At 36.0% G+C, this 25,127-nt stretch overlaps 2 protein-coding genes across 3 annotated transcripts; one reads left to right on the forward strand and one right to left on the reverse strand.

Moving 5' to 3' along the window:
• The first annotated feature begins 5,842 nt into the window (after positions 1 to 5,842).
• Positions 5,843 to 14,162, forward strand: LOC113230308. The gene is made up of 7 exons (XM_026464182.1): positions 5,843 to 5,986; positions 10,045 to 10,181; positions 10,274 to 10,538; positions 10,656 to 10,867; positions 10,954 to 11,179; positions 13,266 to 13,555; positions 13,737 to 14,162. The coding sequence occupies exons 1-7, from the start codon at positions 5,971 to 5,973 to the stop codon at positions 13,962 to 13,964; spliced, it is 1,374 nt and encodes a 457-aa protein (XP_026319967.1). The 5' UTR covers positions 5,843 to 5,970; the 3' UTR covers positions 13,965 to 14,162.
• A 176-nt stretch (positions 14,163 to 14,338) lies between these two features.
• On the reverse strand, positions 14,339 to 21,185 carry LOC113230218. 2 transcript variants are annotated; one of them, XM_026464039.1, is made up of 6 exons: positions 21,057 to 21,185; positions 20,684 to 20,817; positions 16,357 to 16,612; positions 16,016 to 16,251; positions 15,840 to 15,923; positions 14,340 to 15,390 (listed from the first exon to the last, which is right to left on the reverse strand). In XM_026464039.1, exons 1-6 carry the CDS (start codon positions 21,070 to 21,072, stop codon positions 15,133 to 15,135), a joined length of 984 nt encoding a protein of 327 aa, XP_026319824.1. In that variant the 5' UTR covers positions 21,073 to 21,185; the 3' UTR covers positions 14,340 to 15,132. The 2 variants fall into 2 exon arrangements, with proteins under 2 accessions (XP_026319825.1, XP_026319824.1); XM_026464040.1 differs by lacking the exon at positions 15,840 to 15,923 and having other exon boundaries at positions 14,339 to 15,390.
• Positions 21,186 to 25,127: the final 3,942 nt, after the last annotated feature.

The following is a 25,127-nucleotide window of genomic DNA, read 5'->3' on the forward strand; positions in this document are numbered from 1 at the left end:
GACAGGAGGGCGGTAGAGACAGGAAGGAGCGCGAGCGAACTGTGGGAAACGCATTGTTCTTGCGCGAAATATTGTGTGGAACCAATCGTTTCCTCTACTACTACGTCCGCTGTACTGCCCGCTCCTTGACGACACAATGCTCCGTATTTGTACACTTGTGTTGTAAACTACCACTAAAGATTGTACTGTGTCTACACGATAGGCAAAGCAGCGTGTGCTCTAGAATCACAGTTTGGCCGTCATGGTTAAATAAATTATACAATTGTGCAATTACCTGCTTGATACGCAGCAATAAAATTTTCGTAAAGATTTTTTCCAATCTTGTTCATTTATTTAATGTGAACTAAAAATATTTACTCATTATAAGGATCGAAAAAAATTCAGCTGTTCTGCCGTTTTCTTAAGTATAAAGCCATCGCGTACAATGAAAACCATTCCAATGAAAATAAATCAACGCGTTGTATAATATACACCGCTTGTTGCAGATTGCTTGGATTGCGAAGCTAAAAGGTATGCAAGCATCATTGCTTTTAAAAATTTAAAAATTTTCAAACGCACGTTTAAAATATAAGGACGCAAGATTTATGCAATTAAAAATGCGCTGACAATTACACTTTTTATACCAAATGCAGTCAAAAACGATTCTCTGCCTGATCTAGAGGTTAAATGCAGGGTGATCAAATTTAATAGTTTTTAGAAAAACCCGAAAAGTTTTTTCAATACTTTGGTAGAGTAAATTAGGGATGTAGCAAAAATAAGTATATACTTAACCATACTCAGGTTTCAACTATCATTTATTTTTCACTTGTTTAAATATATCGCCGTCTAACCTAATCTAAGTTTAATATTACAAATGCGTAAGTAATTCTGTCTGTTACGTTTTCACGTCTGAACTACTGAACCAATATTGATGATTTTTGTACAAAAATAGATGGAACCTAGGAGAAGGACATAGCCTACCATTTATCACAAAAATAAATTTAAAGGGGTGTGAAATAGGGGAAGAAAGTTTGTATGGGAGAACTAATAAAACTATGAAAATTAATATAGTAAAGTAGGCAACTCGAGAAGTACTTATTCTACGCAGATGAAGCCGCGGGCACCAGCTAGTAAAAATCCAAAAAATATTGTTCTGTAAATCAGGCATAAAATTCGTATTAATTTAGTTAATTAATTACATAATGTGTACTGTTAACACCACTCGTTGTTTGAGAAAAATAGATCACAAAAAAAGTCAATGTCAGTAACCCAATAAAACACGGAGATTGGCAGGAATATTTCACCCTATAGAGGGTAGTCCCGGGGTTAGTGGGTTCATTGATCGCGGGCTATTGTTGAGGTGCGCATGCGACCGACAGCTGCGCCTGACGCCCGACCCGTGGGGTACGCAGATGGCTAGATTTTTTGATACAATTTCGTCAGCACAAACTATACTTAGTTTATATTTGTTTTAAAATCACAATAGACATGTTTTATTCAAAGCAGTCATTGCATACACACAACGACAGATATAGGTAACACATATATACTTATCACACTGACGATAACCTATTCATATTTATCCCCTGTGATATTTGGGAACTAGTGAAAACACTGACCTATCCGGAAATACCTATGAAATCATTGCTTGAACTGCCAATTTCATTCAAGGAAATAAAGATATAAACTGTTATAACAGATAATGTATTTTGATATCTGTATGGTTCTTCCGAGTGTTCTTATTCTGTAATTTATAAATTATATATTTAGGCTTATATAAATATTTTTTGCACTCATCAGTATTAAGAAACATAGATACCTATAGTTTGAACGTGGTATTTTACTGATATAATAACGCGTCAACAGTCATAGCCCCGCACTGGGGAAACCCTGTATCGCGGGTACCATGGACACACACACATGGACATAGTGAATTTGGGTGTAAACTCACGAGACATAAATATATGTGCCTACATTTATATAAAAATACAAATATTCGTCCCGGCCCGGGAATCGAATCCGGGACCTCTGCGTGGCAGTCCAGAATGGTAACCGTTCGGCCACGGAGGCAGTTTAAGTTATAATTATACATTCTTATAAAAGACATGCTGTGAATTTTAAATCTCGTACTATGAGCACTTATGTGCTCGTACTTCAACGCAGTTTATAGATATAATTTAAAAAATACGAGCATTAAAAAAATCCTTAAAACAATATTTAATCCGAACATGGCCTGTAACAGTGTTTATCGTGAAATTAAATATATGATAAATTAAATATAAAATATATGATAATACAGGGTACCTCGTTTCACTACATGGATCTCAAAAAACCAACTACGGATGTTTAAGTGCGATTTCCAAGTGCTTTCTGTGTAATTGCCATCTACTGCTTTTTCATAAAGAAGTATCAATAACGTACTGGCAAAATTCAATGATTCACATACATTGAACATTATGTATTGAATCAATATAAGCACTACGGCAAGAAAAGTACCTACTGATTGCGCTACTATTTACTTTAAGTACTGACCATGAAATGATTAGGAATTATAAAAAGTCAACATTATGTACTGAAAATACAACAATCAAATGCATGCTACTATGTATTCTCAAGATTAAGGAAGCCTGACTGTCGCCCGGGTTCGCTTCATATACGCCTCACTTATAATATGGAATTACCTACCTCCACTTGCAAGAGGGCCAACGTCTCTATCGTTACGGACATACAAACGTATATGCGAAGAATGCTTATTTGACAAACAATGCTGGGATGCAGGTTTCTCATAATTGGACGTAGTAAAGCAAAAAGGATCCAATAAACAAAATTATGAAAAAATGAGGTATATGTATCAAACGGTCTTAAAGTCTAACCTCTTAGATCAGCAAAAAAATCCAACATATAAACATAAATAAATGTCTCTGGAGTTACATGATATTATAAGTTTTAAAAATAAAACAAAAGTGAGATCTATTTTTAAACTTCAAACTGCCTGCCATGTCTCGAAAGTGACTGGATGTGCATTGGATCCTTTTTGTTTAACTACTTCCAATTTTAATTTATTTTTAATTATATTATTATTTTATTAATATTATAATATATTATATTAACAATAATAATTATGTTTTGTATTTTAATAATTAGCGTTTTTTTGACGCGTATGTGTGGGTTTAATAATATTTTTTATGTGTTCCAATGGCAATATAATTATACGAGCCAATGCAATGTGAATCATAGACCCATTTGACATGGTGTGTATCTATTCATTTGCACTTTTTTGTACACTATTGCGTGTCAAGTAAACTAATTTTTAATTTTAATTTTTTAATTGATAGATCATAGAATCTCTTTGAGTATAAACGATGCAACATCTGTGCCTATAGCATAATATTGCGGTGACAATGCTAGCAAGATATAAACAATTTCTAAAATGATAACTATATCTACGTGTATTCAAAAACTTAAAACATACTCTCTTTAAATCTTTAGCCGTTGTCAGCGTGGGCATTGCTCCGGCGCAGGGGTGCAGGGGTGTTCCACCCCGTGCCATCTCGGTACAATAGCGCCCCAACTATTGATCTGTCGACAATAGAAATTATTATTATTATTTAGCACCCTTTGTTATTAGGAACGATCAGATAAAAACCCTATAACAGTAAAGTTGTAAAGTAGAGCATAATATACAATATTAAAAAAATTAGAATTACCTTGAATTTAATATGATTACGTGAAACTCATGATTTCGCGTCAAATTTATGTTTGCTGAATGATATGTATATCACAACTTTTTTAAAGTAAACAATAGGCAATGCAAACTATGCTAACAATAAAAGTATTATTCTACGGAGAAGTGAACGAAGTTTATGGATTCTTAACAATCGCATCATTTTACTGCCAAACATATAGGTACTGAGGTTATACCACGACAAGTGTGGAGTTTAGAGCTACAGTAGACAATACCGACTACACATAATTTCGTGGTAACATTTCCCAATTTATAACTTAAGTAACCGCAGAACAAATTTTAAAATGGAAGAGCCATCTAGAATATGCTTTTGGAACTTTTTGGTGCCTGAAACAGTGTAAATAACGTAATGCCGGGCATATAGTACAAAACACATTATGGTCGATTTTGCAGAGATGGCGCTGTATTGTTACTAAAAGGAACAAATAGATGTCGCTACAAGGAATAAACGTTTTCGCTAAGCACGGAGTAAATAATATAATATTGTACTAATTCTACGACACTACCACCGTCCTACCTAACTGTATCACAAAGCAGCAGTGCTGTGTTCTGCATTAAAGTGTAGGGCACAATCACAGGCATAACTTGCCAGACTCAATAATATTTTTCATAGCAAAATTGGTAAAATGTTGCAGTTTTAATGGTACCCACCTACTTAATAATAAATATCTGACGTAAATATCGAGTCCTCAGGTTTTTCGCATTTGTTACACATAGGAAATGAAATATTTTTTTTCGGATTTAAATAGCGTATATTTGTTTTTTCAAACAGACCAAATGTAGCGGGTCCTTTGCAGGTCCCATGGTCACGTCATGGTCATGGTCAATCAGCTGTAGCCATGGGACCTGTAAAGGCTCCGTTTCGATGTAAAGTTTTGATGTAGATAGAGGGAGAAGTCTGAAATTGATGATACAGATAACAACAAGTTTAACTAGATAAAAAAAACAAGTACACAAGTATCTGTCATACTATTTATTTACTTGTTGCTGCAAAGAATACATATTTTATCAATGAATAAGGTAAAAAAACAATTGTTATATAGGACAGGAGCACTAAAAACAAAGTTCTAAAGGAAGCTAAGTTGAGGGCGAAGTGTGATTCCATCATTCGCGTTTTACATACCTTAAAACCTCGTCATTTATTTTTAATGACTATGGTATAACGTCATAACTAAAATAAGGTATGAATTAAAATGTGACATCACTACCACGAAGGAACTTTCGTAGTTGCGCTAATGTCAACGAGTAAAATCAGTAGGATGTGAATCAGTCAGGAAGAGCAGGTTACCTATCATTCTTTCGTAATTAATCGAGGTCGTGTCGTCATCTCTGCGCCATAGTAGCGCATGATAACTTATTTAGACGCAGTTATACAATTTTCACGGTGTTTCCTTAATTTTATCTAATTGCTTCTCTTCTCTAAATCTTAAAGATCGACGTACCTAACATTTTTTAGTAAATTGTAAAGTCACGAATGTCACTCGATTCAACGTTTGTATTCTATACTATAACTACCTACCTATTAAATAATAATAATTCCGACCTGGTTTCCGACCCTAACAATACATTAAATTAGATTATTTTTTGTTCGGATTCTGTCAAATTTATGTAGGTACAGTATTCGTGTTTTACCTACACATAGGTCTTGAACGACCTGCGATTAACCTTTGACGCGGAGTGTATAATAATAGTAGTACCTCGTTACCTGCTAATTAACATCGTTAAGATGTCTTTAACTCAACTATACTAACTAAACATATGCACATTGTCATCAATTAGGTACACAACAGCTTAAAACGATACGCCATGACCTTGCCCAAACTTTATCAAGGTTAAAACTGAGTCGCCCAAACAAAAAAATTTAACGTTAACGTCCAAAGAGAATTATTTCCTTTAAAAACATAATAGGCGCATTTCTAAAATGGCATTTTTGAAAATCTCATAGAAGGTAAACTAATCGCCCTGGATTTCGAAAAAGGACGACTAAAGTAATTGATGTGGAAGATCGACACACAGGGTACTTTGATTCGAATGTAGTTTGGAGATAAATAGTTAAAAATCTTAATTCGTCTAACATAAATAACATGACATCATCGGTGCGCAGAGCGGGCGTCGTCGCGTCGGTGTGTCGAGGCCGCAAGACGTGAGTAGGAACGCTTCGGCAGGCAGCCGCAGTTAGTTTCGATATAGCATTTGGATAGATCCAACGTCCCATATAGACGTGAAAAAGTTTGGAATTTTCAAACATGGCTAACGTCATGGGTGAGTGCCTACAACGTTGTTCATACTGTTTTGTTGTTTACATAAAGCAGCCGGATCTTGAATAAGCAGTGCGCTAAAATAGTAAGAATGATGGTATTGCAATAGCATACCCATTCTTTGAACACTAAGAACTAAGCAGTTTTTTTGACAAGCCGGTGCCGCAAATACACAGAACTAGCGTCCTACCGGCGAATTTTTGGAGCAAGGCCAAGATTGGGTGTGGTGGAGCTTGAAACGAAATTCCATATAATCAATACGTGTTTTTCTCATACCATAAATCTTATGTTGTAAATGTTATCACATAGTACGCGTTAATTGATTTGCATAATAAAATTTACATTATGCGAGATAATGACCTATTTTTATCGATGTAAATTCCCATCGAGTATTTCGAATAGGTATCAGAAACTTGAATTATTTGTAGTTTTTAATAGTCTATGTGGCATTGTACTGTGAGTGAGACATGAGATCATCGTTATTTTAGGTTTACCTAGGGCTGCGTTTTCATTTAAATAACTAAATAAAAAGAATTCCATTTTAAATAGGGTATACATACCGAGTTGTTTGTAATTTACTTGAAACTTCTAAACAGAACCTTCCTATCACTACAACAAACCATATTTTTGTGTTGCTTGTAATGGAATTAGATATAAATCTGTTTTGATCCCAAACAAACAATAATTGTAACGCTCAATGAATATGCTAGTATTGCCGTCCTTGACTTAAACAACGCATTTGGATTTTGGAACTTTCGAGATATTGGCACCTAATTCTTTTTTTATCATTGAAAAATGTTAATTACCTACGCAGATTTTGCTTAACAATAAACCTGAAACTAAGTAAGACATAAAAACCACATAATAGGTGTTATAGATCTCGTTCTCGCAGATTCCAGCCGTGTTACGTTGTTTATGATAAGGACGGCAGCATACATGTAAGGACATAAATCCGTACGTAACTCATAAAAATTGTAATTTCATTCATGTCAGTATATATAGTTTATATAGGTCAAGGTCGAATTTGATACTTAAGATTTAAATTCAACTCTATGGCGCTTACGATAAAATCCAACCTTAACATGTGCTCTAGACTGCAGTAGGTCAATGTAGAAGAGCCTGGCACTGTTCTTTAACGAATTCAATGACTATCACTAGTGAATTATAATTCACTTAGCCATATCAAACGTGAGCAGATATTACCTACTGCTATTTAATATGCTATAGAGAGGAGCCAATTGGAAATAGGTGATGTTTTACTAGAGATGCCACGAATTGTGATTTGGCCGAATACCGAATATTCGGCCACGCTGTCAGCCGATGCGCCGAATATTCGGCTGCCGAAAGTTCACGCGCGACCTGTCTCATTGCGCTGCGTGTGGTAATGGAGGTGGGAAGGTAACGGTTTGTTGAAAAATGATAAAAAGGTAGAACAATACATGACATGAGTTTCTGGACCTGTTTTGAAGAAGTCGCTACAGATGATACGCAAAATGATGAGGATGTGGGGGAAAGTTCTATTGCACATTCGATTGATTTTGATTTCAAACTGTTCGCCTAGATCGGACGGCAGATCTTTAAAAGTGGTGGTCAGCAAACGCAAAGCAGTATCAAAGACTGTCAAAATTTGCTAAGATTTATCTATCGTCTCGTGGCAGTAGTGTTTATAGTGAGAGGCTATTTTCAGAAGCAGGAATTTTTTACGAGGAAAAGCGCAATCGTTTGTTACCAACCAATGCTGAAAAAATTGTTGTCATTCATCACAACCTGTCACTGATTTTAAGTATTAAAGCAATAAGTTGTGTTTAAAGTAGCATGATACATTTTGAATAATATGTGTTTTTTTCATTGTTAATCATATTACCGTCGTCGAATACCGAATATCAAAAAAGCGGCCGAATAATAGCCGAATATTCGTGGCATCTCTAGTTTCTACAATCTAGGTACAATCAATATTGAGGGCGTCTATAAAGCAAGCAGCTCCATTTGGACTTGTTTTAAAATATCAATAGCTGTTTTGCAGTGGTAGTTCCCAGTTACAACTGCGGGTATCCTATTTTGACAATATCAAGTGATGAGGCGAACAAGTCGTGAGCCTCCATAACAATTGCAGTGCCGCTCATAGCTTTAAATCACAAAGATAGGAGCACTACCAAATCGCCTGTCGCCCTGAGACATAGAAAGTTGACGAGTCCCATGTACCTATAATTTACCCTTAACCCTTCAAAAGCGAAACGCAGTAATGCTCACATTACTACTTGGCAACAGAAGTATGTAAGGTGGCAGTACTTCCCTGGACTAACTCTTTCACAGAGAACTCTACTGCTACTAAATTCTACTATACTCTACCAATTCTTTAAGTGGACCATGTACTTTGAAATAGATTGTCATTGCCGATTAACGCTTCTATAATGATAGATAACGAATTTTTATTCAACAACTTTATTGCTGCAGTTCAGTACATCTTGGACTGGTTGCAAACGCGCACCTGCATCGATGTAAATGCGCGACTACATCGATGAAAACGCGCGACTGCATCTATACAAACGCGCGACTGCATCTATACAAACGCGCGACTGCATCTATACAAACGCGGAAGAGCATCGCTTCAGTCGCTTATGTTAAATCAATAAGTGCGAAAAATCTGTACACGTTTAAACACATGTTTTGTTTTGTTACTTGTAAAATTAAAAGTGAAATAAATTATAAATAATTTCATTAATTACAAACGTGTATCGCGTAACTTACGCGATTGCATCACGTATGCACCGCGTTTGCATCGCTGCTTAAAGTCGCGCGTGTGTGTAAAGTTAGACAATTAGCGACTGCATCGCGACTGATTCGCTGCAGACGCGCTACTAAAAGTTGCCGTGTGTAACCGCTCTTAGGGTCGTATTCTAGAACTTTACTCAATGCTCAAGTCACTGGCAACACAAGCACTGGAAATACGACCGTAATGGCAGGGACTTGAGTATGATTTCGAGTGCTTTAAACCATACTTAAATCCTGACTTGAGCATTGAGTAGAGTTCTAGAATACGACCCTTAGTGTTACTATAAAAATACAAGGTGAGCAGGTACGACTGATTGTTCAACAAAGCATAAATCGTCTGTTCTGTACATCAAACTGTAACTATAAATAAGTAAAGATAAAAACAAAAATTCGATGACATTTCAGCTCCAGCATTCAACGCGTTTTGCATAGGAACTGTCTTGATGTTGAGAAACATGAACGTAAATGCGAGGGAAATGTTTTAAAAACTTGCAGTCACCGCGTTAAGAGCGTTTTTAAATACGCTACTCTGTTATAATTATAAACACACACGTTCGTTTGCGTTCGTACGTGTCGTTATGTTAACACACCTTCGACTATGTTTCGATTACCTGTTTACTAAGCAACTACGTCTTCATTCGCATGTTAGTTACTATTATGACAAAGATATTAAAGACGGAAGTGTTCATTTATATTGTCAACGTTGTATAAGTAATCTAATGAAACATACCTACCGCACCAAATTTAGACAAAAGTAGAACTCGAAATGTCCAACCCGACGCAGTAGACTATAAGAATCTAAATGATGCCCGGAGGTCGTCGCAACATTGATTTCATATGATGACATCATTCAATCGAGCTACTTTTGTACGCAAACATCTGTAGTACTTACCTATACATATATACATATGCAACACTGGTAAATAGAGGATTTATACGTGTCTAAGAAATGCCAAACAAAAAATTAAGAAACATTTTATTTATTCTTTTAAATAAGTATATCAAACTCTTGACAATTTCCACAGACAGAAAATTCACTCTGTGGGTGCGGTGCGGCCCAATTTGTACGCGTTTTAAAACTTCTATGTTTAGATTTGTTGTTACGAGGTCTACTTCGAAAGGGATGCGCAGGAAAAACACGTTTGGCCGTTGGACGCTTACAGAATAATAACGACGCATTATCAACCTGGAAGTGGCGCATTTATTAAACAATTAAAAAATGTATAAAAATTGTTTTTTGCGACATTTTCTCTTGTAATGGCTTATGGAGACGTATGAATTTATTTACAGATGTACAGACGGAGGATAACCTCAAATACCAGTTCTATCCAGTGTCAAACGGCTCGGTTCAGTTCAAGGTGCGGGCGCCTAACGATGCCCACATCGCCCTTACCATGGGACCCCATGAAACCGACCCGATGTATGAGGTACGACATGGCCACATTACACTCAACAAAATATTTACATCAGAAATAAGCATTGATAGAATGATAAAAAACTTGTTTTATCCATTTTTCAGATCTTTATCGGCGGTTGGGGCAACACAAAGAGTGTAATAAGAAGAAACAGAACCACGCCTGATAAAGTTGAGAGCCAAACTCCTGGAATCCTCAATGCAGGCGAATTTAGGGGTTTCTGGATCCGTTGGGACAACGGCATTATTTCGGCGGGCCGCGAAGGAGAAGCCATCCCCTTCGTTTCCTGGGTGGACGACCAGCCCTTCCCGATCGCTTTCGTTGGTGTATGCACCGGCTGGGGTGCTACCGGATCATGGAAAATCGAAGGTAGATTTGGTACTTACACCATATATAGGTACACAACGACGCGACGAATCATACTTTTTCACCCCTTCTTTTAAATTTATTTATTAGTTTATTAGTCACAAGTTATTATCGGTGCAGATGGGCAAGAATTCAACACGGAAGACAAGTTAGAATATAAGTTCGGCCCTACGGCTGCTGGCTCTCTCGAATTCGATTTTCGCGGGCCTCACAACTGCCATGTTTGTCTGACGAGCGGCCCTGCCGAAGCCGACCCCATGTACGAAATCATCATTGGAGGATGGGAAAACACTCAGTCTGTTATTAGGTATTGCAGACAGAAGCCTGACAAGGTAGGGTAGCATTGTCGTGTCCATCGTTGTGGTATTGGGTCGATCATAGGTAGCTCCGGATTTTAAACAATCGTGACAATCCATAGGTATCAGTCCCGACACCAGGGATCATGAATCCGAATGAGTTTAAAAAAATCCTGATTGAGTGGCGCTGCGGCAGACTACTGGTGCGCGACCGTGTGAACGGAGCTGTAATCATGGAGTGGGTGGACCCCAACCCCTTCCCTATTACGCACTTCGGAGTGCGCACTGGCTGGGGTGCAAGGGGCCATTGGCGCATCAAGCACTTCAACGGCACCAGTCGCGAAACATGTTGAGTCTTAATTACAATCATGATTGGCAAATTACATACAATTACATGCTTTTGATGTAAATTGCAGTTAAAAATTTAATGCATTCTATCCAGATTTAAAGATGAAAAATTAATTGGTTGATGATTTCTTTACCCAATTAAAACTAACCAAGATACAAGGAATTGCGTGTTTGCTAGTTTTTCTGCAGTATGCTACGATTGCTGAGTGCAGGGTACCTTTTTGAGTTTAATAGACATTCGAGACCTCATTGCGTGGAATGAATTGGGTGTTGTGATATGTTAGGTACATTTTATCTACATCAACGATATCTAAGTCTTTGATCTACGTATTATTTTCAATGATTGTATTATACTATTATACTTAACTTAATTAATATTTTGTATCGTGCTTTTACCTGTCCATACATGCATTTTCTTTATATTTTTACCTATATGTTTAACTTGCATCATACATATAGGGGAAGGCAACTTAAAGCGGTTACCTTAACTTTGAATTTGAATTTATGTAGTTACGATGTTGACACTAATTGACGTTGTATTTAATTTAATTTTGTAACGTGAAAGCAATCTCATACAAATTTATAAACAAGATCAGTTATGAAAATTAACTAAACCGTACCCAAAAACGCTTTGCCCGAGGACTGGCCTAAAACGGTTACTAGGTTTTGGGCAAAGCGGCACGGAAAGTTCTGCGGAAAATAATAACTGTGGAAGGTGATAACATTAAATGCAACGCGAAATGTGATAAAAACTTTTAATTTGGTTACCTAGTTATCAAGAAAAAAATCTACTCTTACAAAAATATCAACAGAACATTTATAAAACAAGATTTGCTGCTTTTTTGAATTTTTAGAAGCCTTATTTTCTTTGAATTCTTTTAAGGCACACGCCATTGACGCTTCATCTCACGATGCCTGTGTTGTCTTTTGTTTATAATTGTTCACCATCTACAAGAAACAACTTTGCTATTTATACATTTCATATTCATATAGCGGCTAGGTAACCGCTTTACCCGAGCCGCTTTGCCTTTTTGACGATTTTATTTTAAAACGAAATTCAAATCTACAAAATTAAATGTAACTAAGTATACCTTCAAACAAATACGACTAAAACACTGCCCGATAGATGTAAAAAAAGGATAATCATAGAGATAAAAGTAAGGTTTAATCAAAACGAAATGAACTTACGTCGCATTTTTCTCCAAACCAAAGCGCGAGTTCCTACAGGTGCCAAGCGGCCCCGGAGAGAGTGGGGAGGTAGGCTATGCTGCCTTGTACAAAAGGAATCTATGACATTTGAAATAACCGAGTAACCGCTTTGCCTTCTATGTTCGCTTTGGGCCCACTTCCCCTAGGTATAAGTTTCAAAGCCAATATACTGTCATGTTTCAGTTGTAATACTTATCTGAAAGTATTCGTAATATTATTTAAACCCGAATATCCATGTAGGTACCTATGTAACTTATTGCATTCATATGGAATCCTTATCATAATTTACAAAAGGAAAAACAAACTGCAACATAATTGAATAGCAAATCGTAATTCAGTGACTAATCTATTTGTGCACTTTTTGTTTCCACTTTGGCCGTTAACACGCATAAATCAATAAAATAATAAATAAATTTAATCGTTAAATAATTAAATCAAAAGTTAGCAAACATAGCTACAACAAAAATTACTTTTATAATAATTGCGTACCTAAACTTTTACGGTTAGCTCAATATGTGATTTCCTTTTGATTTCATTATTTGCGAATCATCACACATATAACGTGTTTTTAGCTTTTAATGTAAATAACATCATTACGAATCATTTAACATTATTTTTAATTTAGTTACCTACCTATAAGAACATTCCATACCGAAAGAAAGCCATCTTCATATCCACGTAATTTGCCATTGAGAATAAAGCGTAAAGAAAGAAAGAAAAGAATAAAGTGCTTTACGAAAACCTTATTAAAGGGTATGCTAACGTTGTTATACTGGGCAAATCTACTGTGAAATAATTGAGCTCACAGTATACACTGAATTTGGTTAAAATTGAAACTCCTGTAATATTTATTTTAAATACAAATTTACCGTTGCAGTGCCTCCGACCGCTCCGCCACCTTCGCAAGCAGCAATGTACGCGTACCCACCTGGGTATCCCAGCAGTGCGCCATTTGGAGGCGCTGGTGGCGCCCCTGTGTGGGTAGATGCGTCAGGAGGCCAAGTGCCCCCTGGTGCAGTCCAGGGTGGGCAGGATGTCTCCGGAGAGCCGCTGTTCGTAATTAGAGCGTCGCATGAAGGAGCCATGCTCCCTGGCAAGCTCGTTCCTTCACATGGCTGCGCTTACATACCTTGGGGGGGAAAGGAACACGCCAAGCCTCAATACCAGGTATATTATTAATTTCAATTATGAGTATTTCAAATCCAACTATGCGATGTGAATGAATACGTATTTTTTAATGTTTTTAAGAGACTGGAAATTTTTTTAGAGATGATTGTACCTACACGTGAAGTCAAATAACTTGTAACTACATCTACATTCCAAAACTGGATAAATTATATACTTGCAGGTGCTTGTTGGAGGTCCTAACAACTGGGTACCAGTCAGTGGAACCAACATTCCACCAGGCGCGGTTCCCGGTGGAGAGAGCGAAGATGGTGAACCACTGTACATCGGACGCGTGCGCCATGAGGGTAGTATCACCACGGGAAAAGTTCAGCAGTCTCATGGTGTCTGCTACATCTCTTTCGCCGGAGAGGAAATCGCACATCCTGACTATGAGATCCTGGTAGCTTAAGTGAAGAAGCACCACCAAACACCATTATTCGCTAAGAAAATAAAAAAGTAATCAGTCGCATAGTGCATTTAGGTTGACCACAAAGTAGGGCACTTGTATACATAAAAGTACTCCGTGAACACTTGTTTTATATGTACGCAAAATATATTCAGTAATCACTTCCGAATTTAATGCACACGATAATATTTATATAGATGCAAAGTATCTTCAATTAAATTATTTACGTAAATTATAATGCTTTTCTATTCTTTAATTAAGTACTAAGTTACTAACCAATAAAATGTTTATCTAATGGCTTTCCATGCAAAATTTAAACATTTGGGAAATTAAAACAGATAATAACATTAAAATATATTTAATGAAGTAGAGAAAAATAAAAAGGATAAACTTAGAGACAATTTTAAGATTTGTACGCTTAAAATTTAATTTAAAAATAAGTTTCAGTTAACAATTTCCTTATAGTTACTATATAGTCCACGATAACAAGGACTGAATCAAAAATTAAAATTACCTAAATATTATTGTCAACGCCATTGATCGTCAACGTGTAATAAATGCAGTTGTAGTCTCCGATCTGACCGAAAGTTTCAAAAGTGTGTTCAATTATATAACTATCATTATTGTTTTGTTCTGACTCTGAGGCACTGTCCACGTGAATTAACATTATTAGGGCGCGTTTATTCGACACGAATTTCATCGCGCTCACGACGCGCGGAGACCGCGTGGCAGCCGCGTACGGACCGCATGCATCTACCTAATACGCTCATGGCAAAATACGCTCTATTTATTTAGCATTTATGTTTGAATTTAAATGAACGCGCGTGCGAAATTGCTTTGGTCTACGCAGCGGCCGCGCGGCCACCGTGCAGTTGTATTATTCTGAGGAATTTAAATGTTGTCGACTAGTAAATAGAATTCAGATTCGCCATTAATGTACGTGAAAGCGTGGTAACTGGGCGGTCGCCGCGCAAAAACTTTCGCGTCTTATAACTGGGCGCTAAGTGTAGCGCCTGTGCAGCCTTTCAACCTTAGAGGACGGAAACTTTCAACACTGCTATCTCTCTATAGCTGTATAATCTGGTATTATAGACAATTAATATAATAAGATAAAAATAAAACAAAAAAAAAAATGAAGATGATTGACCGATTATTGAATCTGAACTGAAATTTAGGTCGTGGGGTCCACAGTTACATTTGAGTCGATCAAAATTTCGAAGCTATTTTTTGCAATTTCTTTGCCAACAAACGATATGTAACACACTTTGTGTGAAGGCGCAACCTTACCGGGGATCAAATGTCCATTGTGTTCAACCCTCCCTATATATAAAGTTTCATGATGTACTTCTGAGAAACCACCAGCGAAAGCTCCCACTGGTACTCTGTCTCCACAAGTTTGTACCCATGTACAATTATATCCACATAACACCTAAAATGCGAAAAAGGAACAAACTAAATGTATTAGAAAAGCTCTATCAGTTCATGTATAAATACAACAAAATACCCCAAAACACTCTTACTTGTAGTAGACATATAAATATAATTAATTAGATGTATAAACTAACGAACAATAACAAATATATTGGAAATGAAACTAGTTTTCAGATGTAAATCGCGTATATTTCTTTCTTCAAACAAACCAATGTTTCAGGCTATTTACAAGTCACATGGCCACGGGTGACTAGTACAATTAAAATTACCAAACGGTGACATCATGCCTCACAGTAGTATTTGGGTCATTAAAATCTCATAATTTTTTTTTCCTATTTCTCTGCCATCAAATGATATATAACACACTTTGTGAGAAGGCTGAACCTTTCCAGGGATCAAATATCCATTGTGTTCAGCCCTCCCTATGTATAAAGTTTCATGACGTACTTCTGAAAAACCGCCAACGAAAGCTCCCACTGGTACTCTGTCTTCACAAGATTGTATCCAGGTACAATCATACCCACATAATACCTAAAGAGCGAAACAGGTATTATCGAAATTTATCAAAAGATCTTCATGTATCAGTTCATGTATAAATAGTAAAGTAAAAAAAAACAACATACCTCAAATTCACTTTTTGGATGTTCATTACCACCCCAAGGTATATAAGCTGTACCTTGTGATGACACAAATTTCCCTGGGGTCAATGAATGCATATGTGCTGCTCTAATAATGTATAGCGTTTCATTTTCAAAACCGCCGATCAAGGCACCTACGGGTAGCTGATCCTCTGCACGTACCCATTTAAGTTTCCCTCCAGAAATAAGTTTACATTCTGGTGTTGTTATCACAGGTGGTACTAGAGCAACAAATTTCACAACCAAAATAAAACAAAAAAAAACGAATCAAATTGAAACAAAATTATGGATGAGAACATAAAACAGGTATGTAGCTCTGAACTCACATTCTAATTTCCATTCTACAGGATTGATTTCTCTCAGCACACCAAATGCAACATAACTGAGATCTGGGTACTCATTTGTTAATGTTACTATAGGTGTTGTTTCTCCATCACAACCTAGTTTTATAAGTCCCCCAGTCCAGGTAACCCAGAATCTTCGATATTGCATAGATGTTATTACATTATCTACAAATGCTGAGCTTACGTTATTTTCATCTTTCATTATCCAGCAACTGTTTCCACCGTCGCCGATACCAATCTAAAACAGATTAATATTTAGGTTACTTTCAAATTTTATATAGGTATAACAACTTTCGATCAAATATATTGCGTAACAACCAAATTGGAGACTCAAGACTCATTGAGCCAAAAAGTACCTAAGTAGGTACAGTGAGCCATCCTTTTTAATACTTTGGGATAAGTAATAAATATCGTCGGCAAAATTCGTAAATCTCGTAACTTCCATTAATGTGAACTTTTGATTAGGCAAAATAAAACAGTTTCATATTGCTAGAAATGATTACATGACAATCTATGATTGTATTTTAATAGCAGTAGAGCTCCTTGTGAGACAGTTCATCCAGGTTAGTACTGCCACCTTATCTATTTCTGCTGCCAAGCAGTAATGTCAGCATTACTGTGTTCCGGTTTTGAAGGGTAAGGGTGCTGGTGAAATTACAGGCACACGGGACTTATCAACTTATGTCTCAGCGTGACGGGCGCAGTAGCAGTGCTCCTCAGATCCTTGCGATTTAATGCTCCGAATGGCACTGCAAATTGTTATGGACAGGCGTGTAGCTTACCATCAGGCGCAAGACTTGTTCGTTGCGTCACGCTCGCATTCGAGCCGACGACATTTGCTTGAAAGACAGTAGGTCAAACCATTAGGTTGCTACGGTATTGAAAATTATTTACAGAGATTAAATGGCCATTTCTCAAAATATATGTACATTTACTAAAAAAGGAGTGCCCCGAAATATTAAACAAAAATACTGTGTTGTTATTCAGTCATTAAAAATACATAGGAACATTTTAAAGAAAAACACGTTAGTTTTTAATACTATGAAGAACGAAAATTGTAATCTTACTATTTCATTAATTATTTTAACTTTTTCTTAACAATAGTCACTTCATTCATAAAATACGAAATGTCACAATAATAAGGTGCATGTTTTGTATTACAGACCTTGATTGAATGTAGTTTCTGTATGAAAATTTAAGTAATATGCCAAAAACAAAATGAGTCAAACCGATTTACTTTTCTATCGTTACGCTTAATTTCCACTTTCACTTAATTTCCGAACTCATCCCTTAGATTTTTGCATGGGCACCACTAGAATTATCCTTATTGGCTGTTGGTTTGCCGTCCTCGGCCATATTTTTCAGGACAATCTGTCCAAACGTGATATTTTCGTGACTCAATAGTCAATAGTACCAAAAGAACTTTTTCATGATAAGGTGAGTCTTGATTTATTTAACCCTTCGTAATACATGTAAATTAAATGTTTAATAAGCGTATTACATTTGTAATATCAGGTTAATAACAAACCATTGGCATTTAAAAACTGTTATTATCGTTATAATCATGTTTGTACTATTATTACGTTACATGTTTATGCATTTCGTTACATAACGGGATAAAGCTGTGTACACAGTTATTACCCGACCTCGACAATGCGAAAAAGAATGAGTATGGCAGTAGGCAGATATGTCAATATTATATTTTGCCAATGTATAATAAGCTTAATGTTAAATTTTTTTGTCGTATTTCGTAATGTGCTTTTCGTTACGTACAATTATTTTAGAAATAGTCATATAACTTTGTATATAGATTAACCTTTCTGAATTTGATTTTTTCTTTGTTTTGTACTTAGAAACTCACTGATCTTTATCTGACAACTACCCTTAATTAAGCTATAGTTACAAAAGAAAATCGTAACGTAGTATCGAGTATGTCCTCCTCTTGCCAAGATAACTTCTGCAATTGTGCGTGGCATGCTTTATCTTCAGGTATACAAATTCAGCCATAATCAGCAGTGTTGAGCTCTTGGATATTCTGTGGGGCGGGATGTACATCTCCAACACGCCGTTTTAGAACGTCCTACAGATGCTCAATGGAACTTAGGTCAGGATCGTTTGGTGTTGGCCAATCTAAATAGCAAATCCTAACCTCAGTCAGGTAAGAGTCTACTTCGCCCACTCGTTGTACTTGAGCATTATTGTCAATGAATACAGCAGCAGCAGAGAAAGCTAGTGCTGGCTGCACATGAGGAATTATGATTTCCCTGAATCATTGTGTATTATGGGTCGTATTCTAGAACTCTACTCAATGCTCAAGTCAGGATTTGAGTATGGTTTAAAGCACTCGAAGTCATACTCAAGTTCCTGCCATTACGGTCGTATTTCCAGTGTTTGTGTTTCAATTACAATCCTGACTTGAGCATTGAGTAGAGTTCTAGAATACGACCCTAAGAGTTTTTTTCTATTTTTGGCAAACCTCAACCTTGCTTGTGTGTGCCCACATAGTAATTTATGTCCCCAACCCACCTTTAGCAGTGCATTCCAACTTCTATAAGTCTCCTCCTGACAGTCCACAGACTAACATTTACATGTCTCACTTCTTCATGATTGTTTTTTATATTTGTGTTTAGTAGACTTCCGATATTCTGTCTGATTGAAGGAATTTTTCTTTGTGTTTGATCTTTGTTTTAATAATTATAATGAACTAGTGAAGCAGTGAAGTAATTTCACAAAACATAATGGTAGTAACATCAAGATCTTCAATAAAATTATTTTTTACAAATTAAGTAACAGGAAAATTTCAGTTGATTTTTAAATTTTGTTATTAGTTACATTTAATGCTACTTTCAAGTTGAGTAGATTTAAATAAACATCACCACTTTTCATCAATTTGTAACGTTTTCTTTGTGGTCGCATAGTCAGACTTGAATTTAAGGCCTTTCTGAACATGTAGGTCATCTAAAGAGAACAATTGCAAAACTCAGTTAGAGCAACTTTCTCGTTAACCATAAAGGAAAATTTATAACACTAAAAAGTGTTTAATTAGATGCAATCTACCTAAAATGAGCATTAACCTACCAACAAATGGACGTCAGGTTCGCGCTTTAAACTGTCCGCAAATTTTTAAAATTAAATCGCACACGGAGCGCCAATCACGCAAAAGTTTCGTTTGTTCGACTAACAGCGCAGTTGTCAATCATGCAGTACTATATAATAATAACTTGCAAAAATTACTGCAGTAAAGTGTTAAAGCAGGATTTTGTATTATATTTTCACTATACAAATACATTGTGTTATCATAGTTATCATTTAAAAGTGTTATTTTGTGCAGTTGTATAGTAATTAAATTATATATAAATGAATCGGAAATATAAATTACAAAAGCAAACAAAATAATCAAATAGCTAACTGCCCTTTTCTACACAATGCATGCGCAAAAGATGGAAAGAGACTCATTATGTCAGTTTCTTGGTCATTTTCAATTGTTTAAACTATCGATTGAACTATTTAGAACAAAGAAACTATAGTCGTTTTGATTTTGATCTTATTTTTAAAATGATTGTTTATTCAACGTTAGCAATAACTAACAAAATATTGTTGTACTCGTTTTACGGCTTTGGATTACCTATCAGAAGTTAGAAAATACATTTGCCCAAAATAACGTTAGCTTGAATTTTCATAATGTCAAATGTATTTTTTTAGGAATATTACAAAAGAAAAGCTATATTTGTCATTGTGAAAAGCATCAAAATTACTTGAAAGCATAATGGTTTTATTATAAATCAGTTTTTGGAATTATGGATATTTGAGTTTACGTTGGAATATCGGTACATTTCTTATAGTTCACCCTTATTTCGACATTTGTAATATTTGTATGTATGTATCTGCCCAACTCTTTATTATTACTTTAAGTGAATTTGTACAAAATTCGACAAATAATATATATAAAAATGAATTAATATTTACAATAAGGCTGCTCCGTTACTCTCATGTTCAAGTAATTTTCAGGCGAAGCTAAATATGGCGAATTTTTTTACATTTTCAGTAGAAGCTGAATACGGTGTTCTTAGGCCCTTGAATTGTTGCAAGCAAAATTAGGCAGTACTGCAATGATGTTACAATTTAAATGAAATGTTTTAGTTTTTTTATATTTTGTTACATGTCACTATGTTTGTATAGTTAACTTCGGACATTTTTTCGTGGTTTTCGTATTAGATCCAACATCCATTTGTTGGAGCATTAAAAACAATTTGCAAGAAAAAAATATCTATCCGTTTTCATAGAGCCCTCTTCATCTGATCGAACTTACCAAAATATCACTACGAATATTAGGTTTTCTCCCAAGTTTTAGAAGAGCATTTCGTGGAGCTTTTACTTCGAAATTTACAAAATTTGTTTGCAGCATGTAGAATGGATTCTGATGCTTAGGCCATGTTGTGAAACCTGGAATTATGAATCACTTTCATTGCGCAATATTATTCATGATCTTTTTCAACATTAAAATTGTAATTTTAATTGCAAATTTTGATAATTTGTACAGGTTAACATGCGGTACATATAAACCGTATTGAGAAAAGTTTTAAGTATAGTAAGAAATAATTAGTGAAACATTCACTGTCATATCATAAGATAATATAAAAATGTAAATGGTTAAAATGTACGTGACTTCGTACAATACTTACTTACTACATCGGCCATTTTCCTTTATATAGTCGAGGGGTATCTTCAACTTCTTAGTTTTTATTATCATTTATATGTTAACGAAACTGTGTACTGTGTCAGTAACGTACATCGGTAGACCGGATTCGATTCCACATCGCTCTATACTGTGAAATGAAAATGATGAAATCGAAATCATAAAATGACTAAAATGTCAATTGACTTCAAAACGTAAACAAACAACTGTCACTGTCAAAATATTTTTTTTTAATTTATTAAGGCTTTGGCAAAGCCATCAGGCTAAACATGAAATTTAATTTAGTTTCTGTAAATATCCGCCACAACGAGGATAGGCAATTTGAGGCGGCGTGCTTGGATTGACTCGGGATTCCTTAAAACGGGCCGATACGGGTATTTTAGTTCGAGATTCGTATAATTTCGCGTTTTAATCTTCGATTAGGGCTATACTACACGGGCGGTTCTCCCGCCGCGGGAATTCGCTCGACAAAGCTCCCGCAAACCAGCAAACTACACGGGACGACCGCTGTGTTTTGTGTTCATTTCAACATGGATCCAAGCCAATGATAACTGCGCTTGCAGCTCTTATATTATTAGAATTATTAAAAAATAAAGTAAACCGCAATGTTTGGGTGGAACCAGTGTTAAGTAACCGTTTAACTTCGGGAATATTTCATTCAATGTTTAGTGCACACCGTGATAACCCTCGTAAGTTTTTCTCTTACTATAGAATGTCTGTGAACTCATTTGATGAACTTCTATCAATTATAAGCCAACGTATTAAGAAACAGGATACAAATATGCGAAGATCCATCACACCTGCGGAACGTTTGGCTGTAACTTTCAGGTAAATAAAATAACATTATTTTATTGGAGTAAGTAATGCAGAACATTAAAATAATCATCATTTTCCGTTGATGTGTCCGAAGCAGTATCGTTTTGTGACGATGCGACACTAGTAATACTGCGGTTTCTTTCGTTTCTTTGTATATTTCTGAATAAATTCCTAATTACATATCTAGTTTCCATAGCCAAATCAGGAGTCATGGAATCCATAATGGGTACAAAGGACATATGAAATGCTCAATTTCCTTTTGCGTCACTATCGTTATTTAACTTTTGTAATTGTAAACTTTCGTTCAAAATTTTTGTTATTTGAGGAATTTGGGTACTTTCCATTTGTTTCTTTCTTTTGGTAGGAACTCGGTTTTGTCGCGGTGGTCTCATCAAATTATCTTCTTCAAAATCCTGATTTTGTGATGAATTCGAAGGTATTGGAGATACGTTGGACTCACGTTCTTGTGCAGTACTGACGCTAGAGCGTAAAAAGAACAACAACTCATAATAAATATATCGTTTTTTTTTGGAGCTGATTGTCCCGACACTGGGGTAGTTTCTAAATTTACTTCTTTTTTATAACTATCTCTTATATTCTTCCACTTCTTCATTAGGTCCTTTACTGCAAAAAAGAAATGTATTATTAATGTGGCATTTATTTATTTTCCAGATATTTGGCTTCGGGAGCAACTTTCACTGATTTGGAGTACGATTTTCAAATTTCTCGAAAAACTATACCATTAAATGTAAAAGAAACCTGTCAAGCTATTTGTCAAGAATCAGCACCTTTAGAGATGCCAAAACCAAATAAGGAAAAATGGATAAACATAGCTCAGAAATTTTACAAAAAAGCGAACTTTCCTGATTGCGTTGGCGCCATTGACGGCAAACATATTAGAATTGTTTGCCCTCCGAATGCTGGATCTAAATATTATAATTATAAAAAATATCATTCGATTATTTTATTGGCAGTGGTTGACGCAGACTACTGTTTTACATTCATTGACATTGGTGCTCCAGGTCGACAAAGTGACTCTTCAATTTTTAAAAGTTCAAATTTCGGGCAAAAGTTAACTCGTTCTCAATTGGATTTACCGGAGCCAATTCATCTTCCTAACAATATAGGAAATCCTCGTCTGCCTTTTGTATTTGTAGGTGATGCTGCATTCGGTTTGAATAAAAAATGTTATGAGAGCATTTTCTTTACGAAACAGACACGCCTTAGAAATTTTTTAACTATCGACTGTCTAGAGCCCGCCGCTTTGTGGAATGTGCATTTGGTATCCTCAGTAACAAGTGGCGAATTTTTCATTCAAGCATCATAATCAATCCACAGAGTGCAAAACACATTATAAAAGCTGCTTGTATTACACAATTTCGTAAGACGCAGAGATGGTTATCAATTTGAAGATACGATTCGATGTGATATGGAAGAATTCGACGAAGTCCAGGCAGTTGGAGGCCGATCTAGTGGCATTTCAGTAAGAGATTCGGTTGTTCAATATTTCAATGGCCCTGGAGCGCTTCCTTGGCAAAACAGGACGATACATTAAAATAAGAAATAAAATAATAAGTAAACTTACCAGCTTTGTTATTTTCTTCTGGGCCTAAATCAGCCCAATGAGCAACCACTTCCTGTCCTATCTCCAGCCATGACTTCGCTTTTAATTCCCGATTGGCGTATTCCTTCGACTTCACTTCATATAAAGCAGGTCTTTCTTGTACTTCAATAATAAAACGCTCTGTGTCGAACATTTTGACGCGGCACTAGCCACGCAAGCGCACACACGACGAGCGAGCGAGAAGGTCCCGCGCAGAATGACGCAATAGCGGATAACCACCCGTGTAGTTTTAAACGGCGGTTAACAGCGCCCCGGTTTGACGCTGTATGCGGCGGTCGAATTTCTCCCGCCTGCAAACCGCGGCGGGAAACCGCGCAGTGCAGTTTGTAGCATATAATGTCCATATATAATTGAGTCTAGTGCGGTTCAGAAGCGGATTCCCGCGGCGGGACAACCGCCCGTGTAGTATAGCCCTTAAAGCACAATAGCACTATCCTATTCCACTTTAAACTAGATTTCACAAAATAATTGAAAATCAAAATAAAACGACACTTTTCCCTCCAAAAGGTCCAAAGCGAGTCCTGTCAAAGTGACATCATCTCACAGATCATAAAACTTTTTCCGCTTCGTCTAGGAACAGGTTCTACTTTTCTTAATATTACGAGTAATAATAATAATTTATACATCTTATAATAAACATCCTTTTCGATTAAAAAACGCACGAAACATTTTAGAGTCAATTTGTGTCTTAAAAAAAATTTCATTGAGAAGTGATGGAGGAAATGCGAAGGGCCACTTTTGAGGACGGTTTTTTTATAATGGGTCTTCGATTTCCTCTCAGAGTTACAATATAAAAATTGGAAAAATATAATTCGAAGGCTCATTACGTTCTTCTTTTAGAAATATCTTTTGAAGTTCTAATTAACGTGAATTATAATATTAAACTCTTTGATTGTCCTATAACGAACAAGTATGATAAACAGCATTAGAAGTTATTCTTTGTTTTTAAATTAGACTATTAAAATCTCATACGTTAAATAAGGGCCTTATAACCCACTACAGCAGTAATTATGAAGCTCTAGTAGTAAATTTTCATAAATAATGAACATATATAATGTAAAAATAGACATATTATAACAAAACGTAAGAATATACGTTTCCGTAATAAGTCGATTTTTGCTAATCACATCAAAGTAAAAACAAAGAATAAACCGCGAAACTTGCTGACAAAAGTGCGATTATATATGACAAAAAATCCGCAATGTAGTTGCAACGATTTGTAGAGCTAGCACGATAGGACGCGATTTGCGCGAGAGTGACATAAAGCGCGGGATCGGTATGTGAGAATAGCAGTATCTCGCGCTTCATGTCGCTCTCGCGCTAGTCGCGCCCTATTGTGCTAGCCCTACTGTACAGATTTTTTGAACACTTAATGACCAAATGGCGGCGCACGCGACCCGAAACAACTTTGCTAGCTGGTTACATATATAATTTCTATGAGTGCTTGAACTGTTGTACGAATTAAACTATTCTATCATTTTTTAATACTGGACCTTGTTTCCGGCTAGGCCTTATTCACATCTATCTTATATTTTTGTGTTGCGGCGTTGTAATAAATGAATTCTATTCTAGCCCTAGGCTACCATGACAGAGGGCGGCAATCGTAAAAAAAAAAGA

The sequence above is a fragment of the Hyposmocoma kahamanoa genome, unplaced genomic scaffold (genome assembly GCF_003589595.1).
Source record: "Hyposmocoma kahamanoa isolate Upper Pololo Valley unplaced genomic scaffold, ASM358959v1 63, whole genome shotgun sequence".
Lineage (NCBI taxonomy): Eukaryota > Metazoa > Arthropoda > Insecta > Lepidoptera > Cosmopterigidae > Hyposmocoma > Hyposmocoma kahamanoa.